This window comes from Tamandua tetradactyla, chromosome 21, assembly GCF_023851605.1.
Source record: "Tamandua tetradactyla isolate mTamTet1 chromosome 21, mTamTet1.pri, whole genome shotgun sequence".
NCBI classification, from domain to species: Eukaryota; Metazoa; Chordata; class Mammalia; order Pilosa; family Myrmecophagidae; genus Tamandua; species Tamandua tetradactyla.
The window spans coordinates 53,785,877-53,803,155 of record NC_135347.1 but is presented as its reverse complement, the minus strand read 5'-3'; the positions used below and the strand labels follow the sequence as shown (position 1 = coordinate 53,803,155).

At 32.2% G+C, this 17,279-nt stretch overlaps 1 protein-coding gene across 1 annotated transcript in view; it reads right to left on the bottom strand.

Annotated features, from left to right (window-relative positions):
- The window catches only part of AP3B1 (adaptor related protein complex 3 subunit beta 1), a 353,422-nt gene that overhangs the window by 109,608 nt on the left and 226,535 nt on the right, over positions 1 to 17,279 (bottom strand). Inside the window, exons 16-18 of the mRNA XM_077138668.1 lie at positions 7,532 to 7,718; positions 6,430 to 6,560; positions 1,233 to 1,341 (exon numbers count right to left, since the gene is read on the bottom strand). Coding sequence (XP_076994783.1) covers positions 1,233 to 1,341; positions 6,430 to 6,560; positions 7,532 to 7,718 — 427 coding nt within the window. The remainder of the gene's footprint in view (positions 1 to 1,232; positions 1,342 to 6,429; positions 6,561 to 7,531; positions 7,719 to 17,279) is intronic.

The window sequence follows — 17,279 nt, the reverse complement described above, 5'->3', positions numbered from 1 at the left end:
TGAAAAAGATTAGCTTATGAACAGGCATGAGCTTATGCATAATGGGATAGATACAAATGTATATGATATAAAAAAGTAGTACACACTTTACTATACAAACAGATCTTTCCCATTGGTCTACAACATTCCTAAAATTCCAGATTCAATAGAGTTAACCTTCTGGACTAAGGTATTTTCCTTATTTTCTGGCTTATTACTTAAGAAGGTAATACATTACATATTAGATTAACAGATACTGAAAATAACAATTTTAATAGGGGAAATGGGAATAAAAGAATGCAGTACCTTAGAGTGAATTAGTGGGTGACCATGTACAGTGAAGAGCCCTGGCTCTCCAAGGAACAAAGGTTTTAGAAGGAAGATGGGTGTCATTTGGTCTTGGATCAGATCTGCCTATTAATTTAATTGTTAATAAGAGTGTTAGTAAGAGACTCCAATATATTTTTATCATGCAAATCACTCAGACTTGTAGTGCATCTAAATCAACCCTTTCACTTATCAGATACAGAGAAAGACAAGTGCCTTAAAACCTGGACTTCTAAATTCTTCCACTTAAATAGTCTTTTCATTGCATACGGTTGCCTCCAGTATTTTAGCTCTTTTTTTAGAACATGTAGTGGATTTATTAGTTTTAGCTTTAACTCTGTACAGATTCATGTAGAAAAAGATGAGCATAAAATGGAAGAGAAACAGATTGCTAAAAGCTTAAAACAAACTTTATATTTTTACAAAGGAAAGTTACTTTTAAAAACTCCCACTAACGGTTTAGCATAAAATCATATTTTTCAATATTCTAATGTTCATAACAAACACTGTAGATTAGAACTCAGAAAAACATGAGTTCCTGATTCAGCTCTAGCATTTATTATTATGTGTCTAAGAGGCAATGTCAAATGAGAAGGCTTAGAAATTACTCTGGAAATCAATATGTGATAAAGTAAGAAAGGGATTATTTTAATAGAATAAATTACACTTAAAATTGCTTGTTGAATATTATGTACTAGGGTTCTTTTTGTATGCTGTACGGAGGGGGTCACGTTTCATTCTTTTTCCATGTGAGTATCGTGTTATTGCAGCACCATTTGTTGAATTTTTGTTTGTTTGCTTGGGAAGTGCATAGGACGGGAATTAAACCTGGGTCTCCCACATGGCAGGAGAGTTTCTTTTTTTTTTTTTATGTTTAACATGTAAGCTGCAGTGAATAATGTATTTCAATAAATTATAAAACCCACCACTGTCACTGTTGCTGTCAGAAGAGTCTTCTTCCTCCTCAGATTCAGAATAAAAATTCTTAGCAGGATTCTCTTTCTTTGCTTTCCCTGCAGGGGTCCATTCTTTTGCCTGTTTTTTTTTTTTTTTTTAAAAAAAAATGTGAGTCTTGGCATTAGGGCTGATTCACTTTACTCTTACTCAGAGACTATCATAATAAATCACATCCTTATTTTACTTGCATACTAAAATATTTTGTGTATGCCTAAACACAAGAGCTAAAATAAATAAAGCCTAGAAGAGGTAAGGGCAAGTAGAGGTAGATAGCCTGACACAGATAAATGAAAAATGAGAAAAAAAAAAAGATTAATATAGATGATAAATAGCCCTGACCATCTCAACTTCCAAGACCAGGAGGTCATCTTTGACTTCTTCTTTTCTCTCACATCTTAACCATCTAATCCATTAAGAAATTCTTTAGCCACCTTGGTTGAGCATTCACCTCTCTCTCTCCTGGATTACTGCAACAGTCTTCTCAATGACTGCCTTGCTTCTATCCCCGTTAAAACTTCAGTCACTTCAAGTTCCTATTTAATTTGAAACTCTGCCATGAACATTTCACTTACCCAGGCATACTCCCACCTTAGGGACCTTTCCCCAGATAACTACATGGTTCACTCCCTTACTTCCTTTAAATATTTGCACAAATGCCACTTCAGGGAGGACTATTACATTTAAAATTACAATATTCCACGCCTGGCACTTCTGATCTTTGCTCTACATGCCTTCTCCCCCAACTTCACAGCACTTAATATTTTTTAATATATTATATAATTTACTTACATTTTTAAACTGTTTTTATTGTATGGTATAACATATATACACAGCAAAGAAATAAAAAAGCAATAGTTTTCAAAGCACTCTTCAACAAGTGATTACAGGACAGATTCCAGAGTTTGTCATGGGCTACCATATGATCCTCTCAGATTTTTCCCTTCTAGCTGCTCCAGAATATAGGAAGCTAGAGGGCATAAATACCTTATCATCACAATCGACTTTTTTTCCCTTCTTTTATTGTAAAAAATAACATATCAAAAAAGCTATAAATTTCAAAGCACAGTACAATTAGTTGTAAAACATATCTCAGACTTTGACATGAGTTACAATTTCACAATTTTAGGTTTTTACTTCTAGCTTCTCTAACATACTGATACGTTAGCAATTTAAATGATTGATATCAATTTAATGATTCAGGATTCATATTAATTTGTTAAGTCTTATCTTCTCTGTATAACTCCACCATCACCTTTGATCTTTCCATATCTCTCTTTGGGGTTGTTTGGGCTATGGCAATTTTAAATATTTGATATTGGAAGGGTCTGTCACTAATATTAGTATTAGTATTAATACTAATACTCTACCTAGGGAGGTAGTATAATCTGATGTTCTGGAGAGGCTGGGCTAGGTTTTAGGACTTATCTGGATGGGACCCATCTGGAGGTTGTAGGTTTCTGGAAAGTTACTCTAGTTCCTGTAATCCTTGTAGAATCTTATATATTGCCCTAGGTGTTCTTTAGGATTGGGTAGAACAGTCCTGGTTGGGGGTTGGCAGGCTTGATAGGTAGCAAGGTCTACCTGAAGCTTGTGCAAGAGCAACCTCCAGAGTAGACTCCTGACTAAATCTGAACTCTCTCTGCCACTGACACTTTATTAATTACACTTCTTTCCCCCCTTTTGATCAGGATTACTTACATGTTTTTATTGTTGGCCTACTTGTGCTTGAATATAAGCTTTTGGAAAGCAGGATTTTTTAATATTTTGTAAATGCATATATCCCAAGTGTGTCTGTTACAGTAAACGTGTCATATGAATAGCCCCTTAAAGATTTTAATTCAGTTTATTAAAGCAAAATACATTATTTTCAGAAGTATGACCCCGATTCATCAAGAAAAAATTAAATCACATTTCATATAAAAAGCAGGGAAATATACATATGTTTTAAAAGTCAGAAATCATTGAGTTATGTATAACACTTTTAGACTGTGCGTCAGTCAGTCTCTGCTAGAGTACACATCTTGTTGTAAAGGATTTTACAGTGTGATAGATGCTCTTATTCAGAATGGTTCTCAACAGTGGAGGCAGATCAGAATCACCAGAGAATATTTTATACAATATTAATGCAAACAACAAAAATAATAATATTAAAACAAATAATGCTGGGATCATTCCCTGAGATTTGGATTTAATTGGTCTGATGCAGGTCTGACATAGATTTTATTTTGTTTAAGGATCTCCATGATTCTAACATGCAGCTAGAGTTGAGAACCACTAAGCTAGAGGGCATAAGGTATGTTGTTCAAAGAGGTAAGTAAGCTTCAGTAACCTAGAAAATTACTATCTAGATAAGATAGAAAAATATATATGTATTTGAATAAGATACTTTAATAAGATCAACAGTACTAGTACTGCTTTCTTTCTATATGTATTTTAAATGTTGTTATCCAAAAATATAGTATTCTATAAGCAAAATTCTATATTTATTAAAGTTGATATTTCTCTTAATTCCAAACATTTTTTATGAAATCTACTAAAAGTATGTAGGATCAATTTATGGAAAAAAATATAATAACTTGACTATGGCTTTCTGGGTAAAACTAAGTCAACAAATAAGGACAATTGGGCTTCTACACTCAAAGCAGCCTATTTTCTGACATGACCATGGACTTGAAGAACTAAAGTCTAAAAAATAAAATTATTTTAATTTTTATTTCATAAAAAAATGAGATTTTACCCTCTAATTACTTCTAGGAAACCTAGAATAACACAGTATATTATGTGTATGAAATACACTGATATGATTTTAGAGAGGGGTGATAAAGAGGCAAGAAAGACTTTATAGACACTACTTTCTACACTATTGTAGTTGCCTCCAAAAATAAAACAATGTACATCTTTTTATATTTAATCGTGTCTTTCACAATACAATTTTAAGCCCATATGTCACAGATCAATAGACTGAAGCTGCTTTCTGCATGGCATCAACAGATAGTGACGGTTTTCTTCAGCTAGTTTCCATCAGTTATAATTATTCTCCATAGTAGGTTGCCGGTTATTAATTTCAGGAAACTAGTCATCAAATGAAAAAGAAATCAATTTGACTTTGTTAAATTGGATGGTGAGATGAACACAAGAAAACAGGTTAATATGTGATAATACAGTGAGTCACTGACTGTATGTTATGGATGGACTGTAATGCATATAAGGATTTCTCAATACAAATATTTTAAAAAGGGGAGAGGGAGGAAAAAGGGATGGTTCTACTAGGGCCAAAACATTATGTACTCAATAATGAAAAAAGGCAGAACCATATAAACAGCAAACAGGCAAAATGAGAAATTAGGAGGGAAAGCATATCTGTGGAAAGAATCGTACCAAACAACACTTTTTCTAGCATATGACCAAAAGTTGTAGAAATAACCCAATTTTTTTGTGTATATGATTTGAGTGAAAATCAACAAACTTAGCCACAAGGAAGAACAGGAACGCAATTTGTTTTAATAACTGATTAAAATTAAAGAAATGCCCAAAGTATGTCTAATACTAGTCACTATTACTAATTTCTAATTACACTACTAATGTATAACTATGAATACATTTTAAAAAGTGCTACTTTTGAGACAGAATTTTTCCTAACAATATATTATGCTTAAATAGCATATATGTGTGTGTGTGTATATGCTTTTTTTAGCCTGGGCAGGTTCCAGGAATTGAACCTGGGTCTCTGGTATGGCAGTTGAGAATTCTGCCTCTGAGCCACTGTCGCCTGCTCTTAAATAGCATTTTAACTTTTAGTTGTACAAAACTTTCACCCATTTTTTGGCCATCTCTAAACAGAAATAATTTGTCACAAAATGAAAATGACAGATAAGGATAGTAAAGATTTACAAACAAGCTGAAGTTTCCTCCACTTATGTTACATAATAAAATGCAGTAATTGAGAGCCATGAATGCTAGACTCAGACCTCAGTTTGAATCTCAGTTCCATTATTTACTAGCTATGTGACCTTGGACAATTAACTTAAGTTCTCTGAGCCTCAGTTTTTTCATCTGCAAAATGGGAATAACAATAACCATCACATATGATCATTATGAAGTTTAATAAGTAGTATTTGTCAAACATTACAGAATAGTGCCACAATTTGCTAAACGTTATTGCTAATTATTACTGCTTCTTGCCATTCTCCAAAACCAAGATAAGTTTAGGTAATTGAGAAACATATTTCTCAGAGGAATCAAAGTACACACCCATTATAGCAATTCTTCTATTTGAAGTAATAAAGGTTTTCTTCCATTATATAGAGAGAAGTTAAGAAGCAAGAAGATTAACTGATTTTCCTATAGGAATTGGTGGTAAAGAAACTCTGGTTATCCAAATCCTAGTTCAATATCCCTTTTCTACCAGATGTATCCAGAATACAATACCAAATTGCTCTTTCTAAATTAAATTTGCTTTAAAAATTATTTGGTATGTTTTACATAATCAATTTCATCTAAAGATAACTAGAAGGCCCCTTTCATATATTCCTTGATTCTGTAAGAAAGAAAAAGATAATATTAGGACAGAATATTTATTCTTTTTGGACAGCATTTTAATAATATCCAGAAAAAGAGTATTTACATAGTTTTCTTTTTTAATGTGAGAGCAGAGTATTAATATTCACTTTAATTGTGACCTTGTCTAAGGACATTTGGGTACATAATGCTTCCTATTTATATTTCCGTTTCACTTAAAACAGGTTCATCGGAAAAAACCAGAAGAATGCTTTGTATGGGTTTTCTGAGAGCAGCTAAAAATTATTTAGAAAAATATTGACAGGAAGCATACGAATCTCTATATATAGCAGAAAAAGCTCAATTCAATGAAACTAAGTACCTTAGAAATTGAATCTACACAGCTACAAATGCAATACCACAAATATGGGTGGCACTGATGCAGAGAATTCAATTCTCTTATTTCCTTGAAGAAAAAGAACAGTACATGTACAACGACGTAGGAATATTACAATATTTAGTTCATATAAAGGCACTCTATATCTAGCATATTACATTTAGAAATACCAGAACAATTTTCACTACGCTCAAAAGCTTTTATATAAAACAACAGTTATTCTAGAAACTTCCACTGCTTGAAAAAAATGAATTTCAGAAAGGTCAACTTACCAACTCTATTACTTCTACATTTCGAACTGATGGGTCAGGCGCCTCCTCTGGCCAATTAGATAATTCCAGGTACCCAGTAGCTTTAATGTTGAGAGTATGAGATAAAGTGCCAAGCTGGAAACGATCTCTATCTATTAAAAATAGAGAAAAAATATAAAATAAACAATATAAGCTGTATCTAACAGAGAACATTCCTAATCGGCACTCAAGGTAATTGGCATTTTACCTCAAATGTCAAGGAATAAATACGAACTAGGAAGCTCTTCTTAGGTCAAAAAACTGATTTCAATCCATAGATTACAATAATCTCCCCCATAATGGTCAATAAAAAAGCTAATCAGTCAGTGTGTTTAGAGGTGTTGCTCTGAAATGTAGCTTCTCTAAAAATTACTTTACTGTGAATATTAAGAATGACAGCACAGTTAAACAATCCATATACAAGTCTTCGCACACATCCAGAATTTTAATAGTTTTTGTACAAAACGGAACTGTTTTTTATTGCTTTACTACGATTAAAAAAGAAATAATATAAAAACCCAGGTATAATCATTTGAATCAAAGTGGAATGGACACTTATTAAGCTGATAAAATATTTAATTACCTCTTAAAAATCTGGGGAAAATAAGTCAGCTTCCCTCTCTGAAAACAAATTTAAATATATAGGGATATTTTAATAAACAATTCTTCCTAGATATGTTTACGCTAATATACATAGGATATTTAATTTAAAACAATTCATTGTCAAGGCGAATTACCTACCCTATAAATACAGCTATCTATGAAAAATAGAAATGAAGTCAATGTCTATAAGAAGTACAAAAATTTTATCTACTGTTCAGTTAAACTGTTTAGTAAAAATAAAAATAAAATCAGAGGGCTTGAAATTATTTAGGTAAATAGAGCATATAAAATTATAAACAACGATATAAAACTTACACCAACGAAAATAGATGAATGCATAGAAAGTACATTATTCTTATATACTTCTGTATGCTAATCATTTGTATTTTCTAAGACACAAATTTTAAGCATGTTAGAAATGCAACATATTGTTATAATTTTTAAGATAACAGATTCTGCAGTTACATTCTGACAATAATACCTTTAAAAGGTGACTCAAGCAGAGGTGCAGGTTTTTGGGCTAGGAATATTTTTTTGGCATATTTACTTAGAGCTCCACTCTTCTCATTCGGAACAATAAGCTGCCTAATAAATCTTGTACGGTCTCTGATGTCGTAGTTTTGATCATACTTGCCGAGATTTAATATGTATTGGGTAAGCAATTTTGTCTGTTGGTAAAAAACAGAACAAGATGAGAATACAGTTATTTATGATTATTGATAACTCTGGATAAACATATTTAAAGAGGTAATAAAAATGAATGGTTATGTCAAACAAATGTTGTTCCGTAGGGAATATGCATTTCTAATGCTGCAAATGGAATTTTGAAGCCAAAGCACATGTCCTTTTCTGTACTGGGGAGGTGAATGCTGAGTACTGAGAAGCAGCCAAGTGCTAGATTATTAAACTGCTGAAGTGGAAAGAAAGGCATCATTAAAAAAATAATCATATATGGCAAACCCGCTGAAGGGTCTACGTGAGAATAATGAATGTGGAAATACAACTAAAAACATGGCACTCAAAACTTAATCGGAAAAATATGCAGGACATCAAAACATCAGAGAGTATTAGGGGGCTGGCAAGCTGCTTCTCCTGAGGTGTGTTTTATGAAGAGATACTGTCCCTGGCATAAGCAATGTCTGCACTCTGACTGCACTCAGTTACTTTACCCTGAATTATGACCCATTAAAGCAGACACATGAATCACTGAACTGGATTACTGCAAATTATTTGCAGTGCATTTAGCTGTTACTTTTTCATAAAAGCAAAGCTGCTGATGCCCTCTAAAAACTAGGATAAAAGACTTCTTCCATTTTTTTTTCCCATGCTGCTTGTAGTCTCCAGTAATATTGGTCATTTATTTATTTATGTAAGGGAACAACTTATTATAGTAGCTTTTATATCATAATAAGATTTTCTAATTCAATTTTTAAATCTACTACATTAACATATATTGAGATAATTTTAATAATAACTAGACCAAAATTGAAATATTAACAAAATAGGAAATGTGTGTTTTAAACTACAGCTATTTTATTGAAAAAGCACACTTTAAATTTAGAGAGTTACAGATAAACTGTAACTATAAGTTAAATAGAATTCATAATGTATGGGAAAAAACAAAATGAGAAATAATAAATTATTTACATTAGATCATCTTATAGACATTAGGAAAGGCTAAAAAAGAAGATCAAATAAGTCAGAGCTAAAGACACTCGAGAACAATATGTCAAGGCACAGGAATGGTAAGGTAAACTCTTTTACAATAATAATTGGCTAAGATAATTGATTTGGATAAGACGCCAAAGTACTTAAAAAGCATTAAAATAGTTTTATTAAAGTGAAAATGTTAATAGCGCAGTGCTGAAACTGGTAACTGCTATTCACTGACCGATAGACCATACTGGTTCAACCACAGATGAGAAATATTCTACTATTTATTTTTTTAAAGACAATTAGCGAAATATTCACCAAATGAGAGATCCAATATAGACCAGCTTAAAGGGAACTGTGGTACACTGGACTGTGTCATTAATTTGCTGGAAAAACTTAGGAAACAACTTAACCATTAGTATTCTCAAATGTAGAATGAGAATTTTACAAGTAGGATAATTCTAAAGTCTGTTTGAGAGTGGTGAGACTTGGAACCCACAATTGAAATAAATCAGAAAAATAAATGGAGTCTATTCATTGCCATGATTTTCCTGAGCAAAGCAAAGTGATATGCTCTATTTCCTATCCTCAAAATTAATTCTTAGGAAATTAAGCAATTTTAATATATTAACAGATATCATCGAGAGTGAGACTGAGCATCTAAAACAATTATAATTAAAAAAAATATTTACTGACTGTCAAATTTGTTTTATTTATTAGTGGACTCATAAAACAGTTGGACTAGAAAGGTATTTTACAAAATAAAATTCTAAGAGTTAAAAACATATGCAGGTACATACATCAAAACTGTAAGCAGAATAAACCCACAACTTCTCTAAAAAAAAAGTTTAAAAAAATAAGAAAAATAATTACTCTTGGCATACTTTAATACTTTAATCAATTTCTTAGCTATGTCTATCTCTAATAAGATGGCACTGATATATCTTTGGTAAATGTTATTTTTATATGGTCATATTACTTTTAAGTTTTTTTAAAAAATAAAATTGCTTGAAATCCCTTTCAAGGTTGAATTTTATAATAAATAAGTATGTAATTGTTGACATTTTCAACTTATTCTTCTCTGTAATATTTTAAATTGATGAAACAGTCTCTTTACAGTTCTGATTTTAACTTTAAATATTTAACTTTTCCCCACTATATTCAGAGAAATTGGGAAATAGTTCTATTCCTGTAAGATAAATTTTGTTAAATAACTGTCTCTATTTGTACTTTTGAAAAGTTCAGCAAATCTAGATACAGTAAAATCAGTTGGCTTGTCATATCACTTCATTCCAATACAAAATATTAGCCTATCCAACTAAAAATAAGAGCGCATCGAGTCTTTGCAACAGTTGAGACACAGCAAATTACAGCTCCCAAATTAAATTCTGAGCTCTTACTCATTAATTTGTTCAGTTCTTCCTCTGCTTTTATAGATATACATTTCAATGGCTTCCTGCTTGCAAGATTTGTTTCCAAAAAATTACCATTTGATAAAGTTTTCAAAAGCTGAAAGGTTTTGGTATTCTATTTGGAGAACACCTTAAAGATTTCCAAATGATTATGAATTGAAATTTAACCAATAAAAAAACTAACCAATATTTAGAGGACTCACACAAAAAAGTAATAACAATAAAGCCAATATAAGACAGGTTAATTTACAAAGCAGTTCTTAAAAAAAATCACATTTCTAAAATCCTGTTAGTAACAAACAGCAAAGAGAACATGCAATGTCTTACTGAAGTTCTTTTTCAAAATCAGCTTCATCAGAAAAAAATTTTAATTTAGTTATAGTGCATATATATCAAACATCAGCATACTTGGACACAGCAGTTTTATTTCAGTTGGTGCAACAAGTGAAATTTGTATGTACTGCAACCAATTTCTAAAAGAGCTCAACCTTATTGTTTCTTAATTTAATAAGAACATTGATTTACCATAACAAAATTCTTGCATCATAACAAATAATTTTATCTTTAAGGTGGGGCTTTTGAACTTTCAACAGCATTTACAAAATTCTTAATAGAATAAACTTCGAAAAGTTTTACTTTAACTCCAGGCACTGACAGAATAAATGCACAAAATCTTTGTAGGAAAAAAGCCAGACTATTATAGGAATTTACTTTCTATTTGAAAACTGGTACCATTTAATTCCTTTTTCTGCTAACGGAGTCAACACATTAATGGTTACTGTTTCATTTTCAAACATGCAAGAGAAAACTTGGAATACAAAATGAATAAAATTAATTTAAAAGAACAGTTATTAGATCTAAATGAGGTAACGTTTCACAGAGAAATATGTAAACGCCTTCTGCACCTGTATATATTAAATTATCCGTCTTGGATCTCAATTTTAAAATAACCCCTAACATTTTTTTTTTTTTTTTTTGGTATGGGCAGGTACCAGGAATTGAACCCAGGTTTCCAGGCACGGCAGGCAAGAGCTCTACCTGCTGAGTCACCATGGCCTACCTAATAATCCCTAACATTTTAAATAGATACTGATTCTTCTTTGGCAAATTTGCTGTCTTCTGGTTGTCCTGTGGTCAGTGATACCTCACAATTCTCACACCTGGATGGCAACTGTTAATAAACATTTCATGCATGTTAAGTACTGAAATGCAAATGCAATATTCAATTCCTCATATATTTCCATTTAAAATATTTATTGTTGATGAGTTTAATAAAATAGAATTGCCAATATCAAAATGAATAGGTTCATATTAACACTATACAATGAAAGACAAAACTAGTATAGCAAGAGAGTTCTGACCATTCTCTGTAACGATCTATATCAGCTGCACATAGCTGACCTACAACCAACCTCTAACTTTCATGTTTTCCTCTGACTACATCCCATGGCAGCCTGCAGTTTCATGCATCTCACAGGCTATGGCACAACTTGCTAGTCCAAGTTGGTGGCAGAAAAAAGGGTTGTTAAATATTTATCTCACCTTCATCAGAAAAGAGAAGGATTTTGCTTTCCCTACATGCCTTATCAGAGCATACTTCAATCTTTTCAACAAGCACCCTGCACGCTGTTCTAAACGGAGGAGTTATACTGCAACTAGACATTCTTTTTTATGTCTCAAAAAAGAATGACATAGTCTTTCAGATTTAAATGTTCCATATATTAAAATAAAATCTCTGTTGGCTGTCCTTGTATTTTACATGCCACTAGAGAAAACTATGGCCAAAGGTGAAACTACAAACTGGAAATCTACAAACCTACTCTCTTATTTTCATGCAGCTATTAATAATAATACTTCATTAAATATGAAAACAGATGTAAACAGTGTTTGGATAGCATAGCCATTAGCTGGTACTACCAATGGTTCTTTAAATTGAAACAGGAAAATTAACCTGAAATCGAAATTTAATAAATAGCTATATAAGATAAAGAATATTTGTGAAGAGGATATACTACATTGTGTTTCCTTGTCTTATATAATTTTATGAATACTATAATTTAAAAAGTACTCTTTAATGTCCCATCTTGTTTATGATTGAGCCTTTGGTCATATTAAAATGCCATGATTTATTTAACCATTGTCTACTTTCTTAATAACTGTAGCCCAGCAGAGATCTAATTTACGTCTATTGTCTAAGTGTAGAATTTAACCCCAATTTTTCATTTTTAATAAATGTGGCAGATGTTCATATTGACACAATTTGGGTGGCAGATACATATGTATGGATTTATGTTATTTTGTGTCCTTCTATAGGTTTGCAAATAATGAAAAACAAAAACAGAGAGCTGAGTATAATATTAACTTATGTTACTTATCACTACATTTAAAAAATAAGTCTTTTAAATTCATTGACTAAATTACTAGTAATTAATATTAATTGGCTAGTAGTTATAATTTGTACTATTTAAAAATTCATTGACTTTTAATTACTATTAATCAGTTTAATCAAATCCTAGATTTTTGCCTCAAACTTGAGTAGGCTATTACAATAAAGTCACACTAAACTTTTTTTTTTTTTTTTGGCCTACCCTCTGCAATCCCATACTGAACTTTTAAAGTTCATTTTAAGAGCTCTAGAGTTTAACAAACTTCAAGTGCCTTCCAAGTCCTTGGATGTTTCTTCCCATAACATATAATAGTGAAATTACTCCTTCTGTGAGAAAGTATTCGAACACTGTTATTTTCTATTTCTGACATGTACACACAATTATATTTGTCTTTATAAACTATAAAACTTCATAAAATTCATAAACTGGATAACTATCCTTTTCTCAGTAAGATAAACCCAACTGGAGTGCGTGTGTGTGTGTGTGTGTGTGTGTGTGTGTGTTCCCAGTGAAAACAGCAATTCTCAATAACTGGACTAGCTCCTTTAGTGTAAATAAAAAAGAAGCAAGGTAATGAACATGAACTAGTGCTTATTATGTATCAGGAAATTTAAGCATTCTACATGGATTGCCTCATTTAATATTCAAAACAGCTTTGTGAGATAGGTACACTTAGATTTGCTATAACACCTTTTTTTAAAAAAGTACATTTATTTTAACTCAATTGATATGTTAGGGAACAATGTGACTGTGAAATTTGTGTTTGGTTAGATATGATTCTGTCTGCAACAAACACTGGGGAAAGGTAAAAAACTGGACCTTGCTGAACTAAAATGCCTAGGAATACGTGAAATGTACACAGACATCACAACAATCCACCTTACATCATCACGTGTATTATGGGCCACACTCATTCACCTGTGGTATTTACCAATTTCAGGTTAACCATCCTACCACCATTTAATAACTCATAAACTGCCCACCTTAATATTGCTTGCTTCCATAATTAAATGTCCTTTCAACTCACCCTTCCACAAAAAACCTCAGGTCTTTTTCAAGAAAAAGAACTGTATTAACTGCAGTGTTCATGTATATCTTAACTATTTAACATGTGCAGACTGTGCTACCGTTTTTTTTTTTTTGTGGTTTCTATCTCTTTTTAAATGTTATTAATTAAATTTTGGGTGTTACACTGCTAATTCTATTTTTCTATTAATCTAATTGCATGATTTTCTATAGCATGATGATTTTGAGTTTTTTACAGATTATGATCATTTTACAGATTACAATCTTTTACATATGAGGAAACTAATTCTTGGATAGGTTATATAATTAGTCCAAAGTCATGTAGTTAGTAAATAGCAGAACAGGATTCGAAGCCAGGCAATCTAACTTTATAGTTGCCTTCTCAATCACTACCTCCCTCCCAGTAATTGCCGTCAAATAATTCTATCATAGCTGTTAGGCATCATTAAATAAAAACTGCTTTCCAAATAAAAATTTCCATCTGAAAGAGGCCAGAGATAGAAAATTTCAGCTAACAAAAGAAATTTACCAAAAGAATCTTAAACATAATTTAACTTTTTTTTAAATAAAACAACATGAAAATTTCACATCTATGTCAAAACAGAACAATACTGAAATGTTCAGGAAGAATATATAATATTAAAGAGAGACAAGATGTTTACTTATTTTTCATATCATGTATTTTTCAGTTCTAAAACTTCCATTTGATTTTTTTATAGTTTGTATTTCTCTGCTAAGATTTCTTATCTTTTCATTTTTTTGAGTACATTTTCCCTTCTATCACTAAACATAATTGTATTAGCTGCTTTAAAATTCTGGCCTGCAAATTCCAACATCTGGGTCATTTCAGGGTTGGTTTCTGATTAACTTTTTCTTTTCTTGAAAACGAATCACATTTTACTGGTTCTTCTTATGTAAAGTAATTTTGAATTGTACCTTAAACATTATAAATAAATGTATGTTGTGGAGACCATGGACATTGGATACCCTTACAATGAATAAATGGAACTAATGGGAGGGTCAAGTTCAGTAGGAGCTTACTCAGCCATCCTGAAAGCACACTGTCAACTAATTTTTAAATTCTTTTAGACCAGGAAAAATGTATTAGGTAGTAAAGAACTTTATTATTCAGGGCAGGCTACGGTGGCTCAGCAGCAGAGTTCTCACCTGCCATGTCAAAACCCGGGTTCGGTTCCAGTGCTTGGTACCCCCCACCCCCTCAAAAAAAAGAACTTTATTATTCAGTTATTCTTTAAGCATACAAATAAATATAGTGTGCTAAATCTTCTAAAAATCAATTTGGACATTCTCTACACCAAATAATTCAATTAAAATTCTGGAAACATTCACTGAGACATCTAGAATACAGGGAACTCAGGTCTACAAATAAATATCAAGACTTCATGATATACCAGCCTCTGAACACTGTAGCCTGATTTCCCTAACTCTATTTTAAAGATGGCTAAAGTATGTAAGTATAGATAACAATTTTTTAAAAATATTTTAGTTTAAAGCATTTAACCTAAAATTTTACATTTAGACAAAAGATTTTAGTCTCTGTCTCGTATCCAATGGGTAAGGAACCATATGATTAAAAAACGTTGTCAAATTGATGGGGCTTAAAATAATTATTTAACGTTAATTTTCATTTATCAACTCTTTCAAATGCCTTTATTTAAAAAATGAGAAATAGTGGAGAATGGAGTCCAATCATACAGGGCATGTTTATTCATCTATTTCTATATTTAATCATTTAAAAACAATGAGCTATAGGAACATAATCCCTAAAAGTTGGGACTTTTTTTTAAACCACAATGTTTTCATAATTTATGGTAAAGTCTATTTTATTTATTTCGAAGTATCATTCTAAAGTATACAGTAGCCCATTTAAGTAGTTGAGCTCCAATATTTTAATTAATAATACAGCTGAAGAAAAAATATTTGAACACAAATCATGTTGTCTTCAAGTCCACCAGATAAAGAGATATGAAACACATTCTACAATGTCTGAATTATGGATATTACATTTCATTACTGGTTATTTGCAGCTATAAAGCGGGCCAAATAAAGAACCTCCATTTAGTTCTATAAGACATAACTTCATTCAATATTGACTAGCATAACTAATTGTGTATTACTTTTCTTTTATAGTAACCCATAAACTAGATATAGTTAGAATAGCCAAACCAGATAGAAAGTCTTGGCAATCATAATATTCTAAGAATTACATTGACTTCACCATACCACATGGCTTTAATCCAGGGACTTATAAGCTAAAACTGTTTTTATCAATGAACAACAAACTCAACAGGAAACATAGGTTTCCTTTCTTCTCTTACTCAGTTTTTAAAAAGTAACTCATGAGAAGGATTGTAGGAAGATTGTAGAGTATTAGGAAGTTCTAGAATTCAGTCCTTCCACAAGTACACTATTAACAAGCAGTAACTGTCTGAAATAAATGGTTTGAAACTCCAGAGGCCAGTAGAACACTATACAGAACTCAGGGAAGAGCGGAAGGAAGAGGTTGGTAAATTATGGTAAAGAACAGTAAAGGGCTCACTTAGCACAGTTACTGATACCCATCCCCCCTACTCTTATGGCAGGCCACTGAGGGGTCCGGCCCCTGGCTAGCTTGCTAATGACCAAAAGGGTTATAAAAATCCTCTTCCCTAAGTAACTTATGTTATCACTACATTTAAAAAATAACAGCTTTTTAAATTCATTGACTAAATTATTATGTAATTAATATTAATTTCCTGGTAGTTATAATTTTTACTATTTAAAAATTCACTAATTTTTAATTACTATTAATCAGTTTAATCAAATCCTGGATTTCTGCCTCAAACGAGTAGGCTATTACAATAGTCTTACTAAACCTTTTTTTTTTAACCCACCCTCTGCAGCCCCATACCACACTTTTGAAGTTCATTTTAAGAGCTCTAGAGTTTAAAAAACTTCAAGTGACTTCTAAGTCCTTGGCGGTTTCTTCCCATAACATATAACAGTGAAATTACTCCTCCTGTGAGAAAGTATTCTCATAGAGAAAGAATACATAAAGTACTATGTTATTTTCTATTTTTGACATGTACATACAATTATATTTTTCCTTATAAACTATAGAACTTCATAATATTCATAAGCTGGATAAGTATCCTTTTCCCAGTAAGATAAACCCAATTGGAGTGTGTGTGTGTGTGTGTGTGTGTGTGTGTGTGTGTTTTCCCAGTGATCTTCTTCCCTAAGACCAGGGATGGGCACAGCTGATGGCTGATCACAGATTTTGATTTGTGTCTTTGAATTGCTGAGGGCCTGGCTGTGAGCGTGGCCACAAAGAGGTTATGCTTGTGTAGGGCTGTGGGGTACAGTTGAAAAGTTGCATTTCCTAGGTAGGTCAAGAAAGCTCAGCTTTTGGAAGACGTGAAGACGTTTCTGGCACCCTCTCTAAAGCCCTCCCAAAGGCAATGTGGAGCTGGTTTGTGCCCCCTCTGTGAGTCCCTGGCTCTATTTTTGGCTAGGAAATGACTGATTTGGGCAATTTCTTTCTGGTGTGCCCTCTAGCTCCCAGAATTTGCCCTCCATGCAAAAGGAGCTTGAGACAATAAAAGAAATATAATAAATCACACAGGCAGACAGTCCAGGGCAAAAGCTTGCCTGCTTTAAACACCCAGGAGAGGGAGGTGCGTCTCCTGGGAAAGGAGGGGCAAATTGCTATAAACAGGGGAACTCCAAAACAACAAGTACAGGCCCAGGA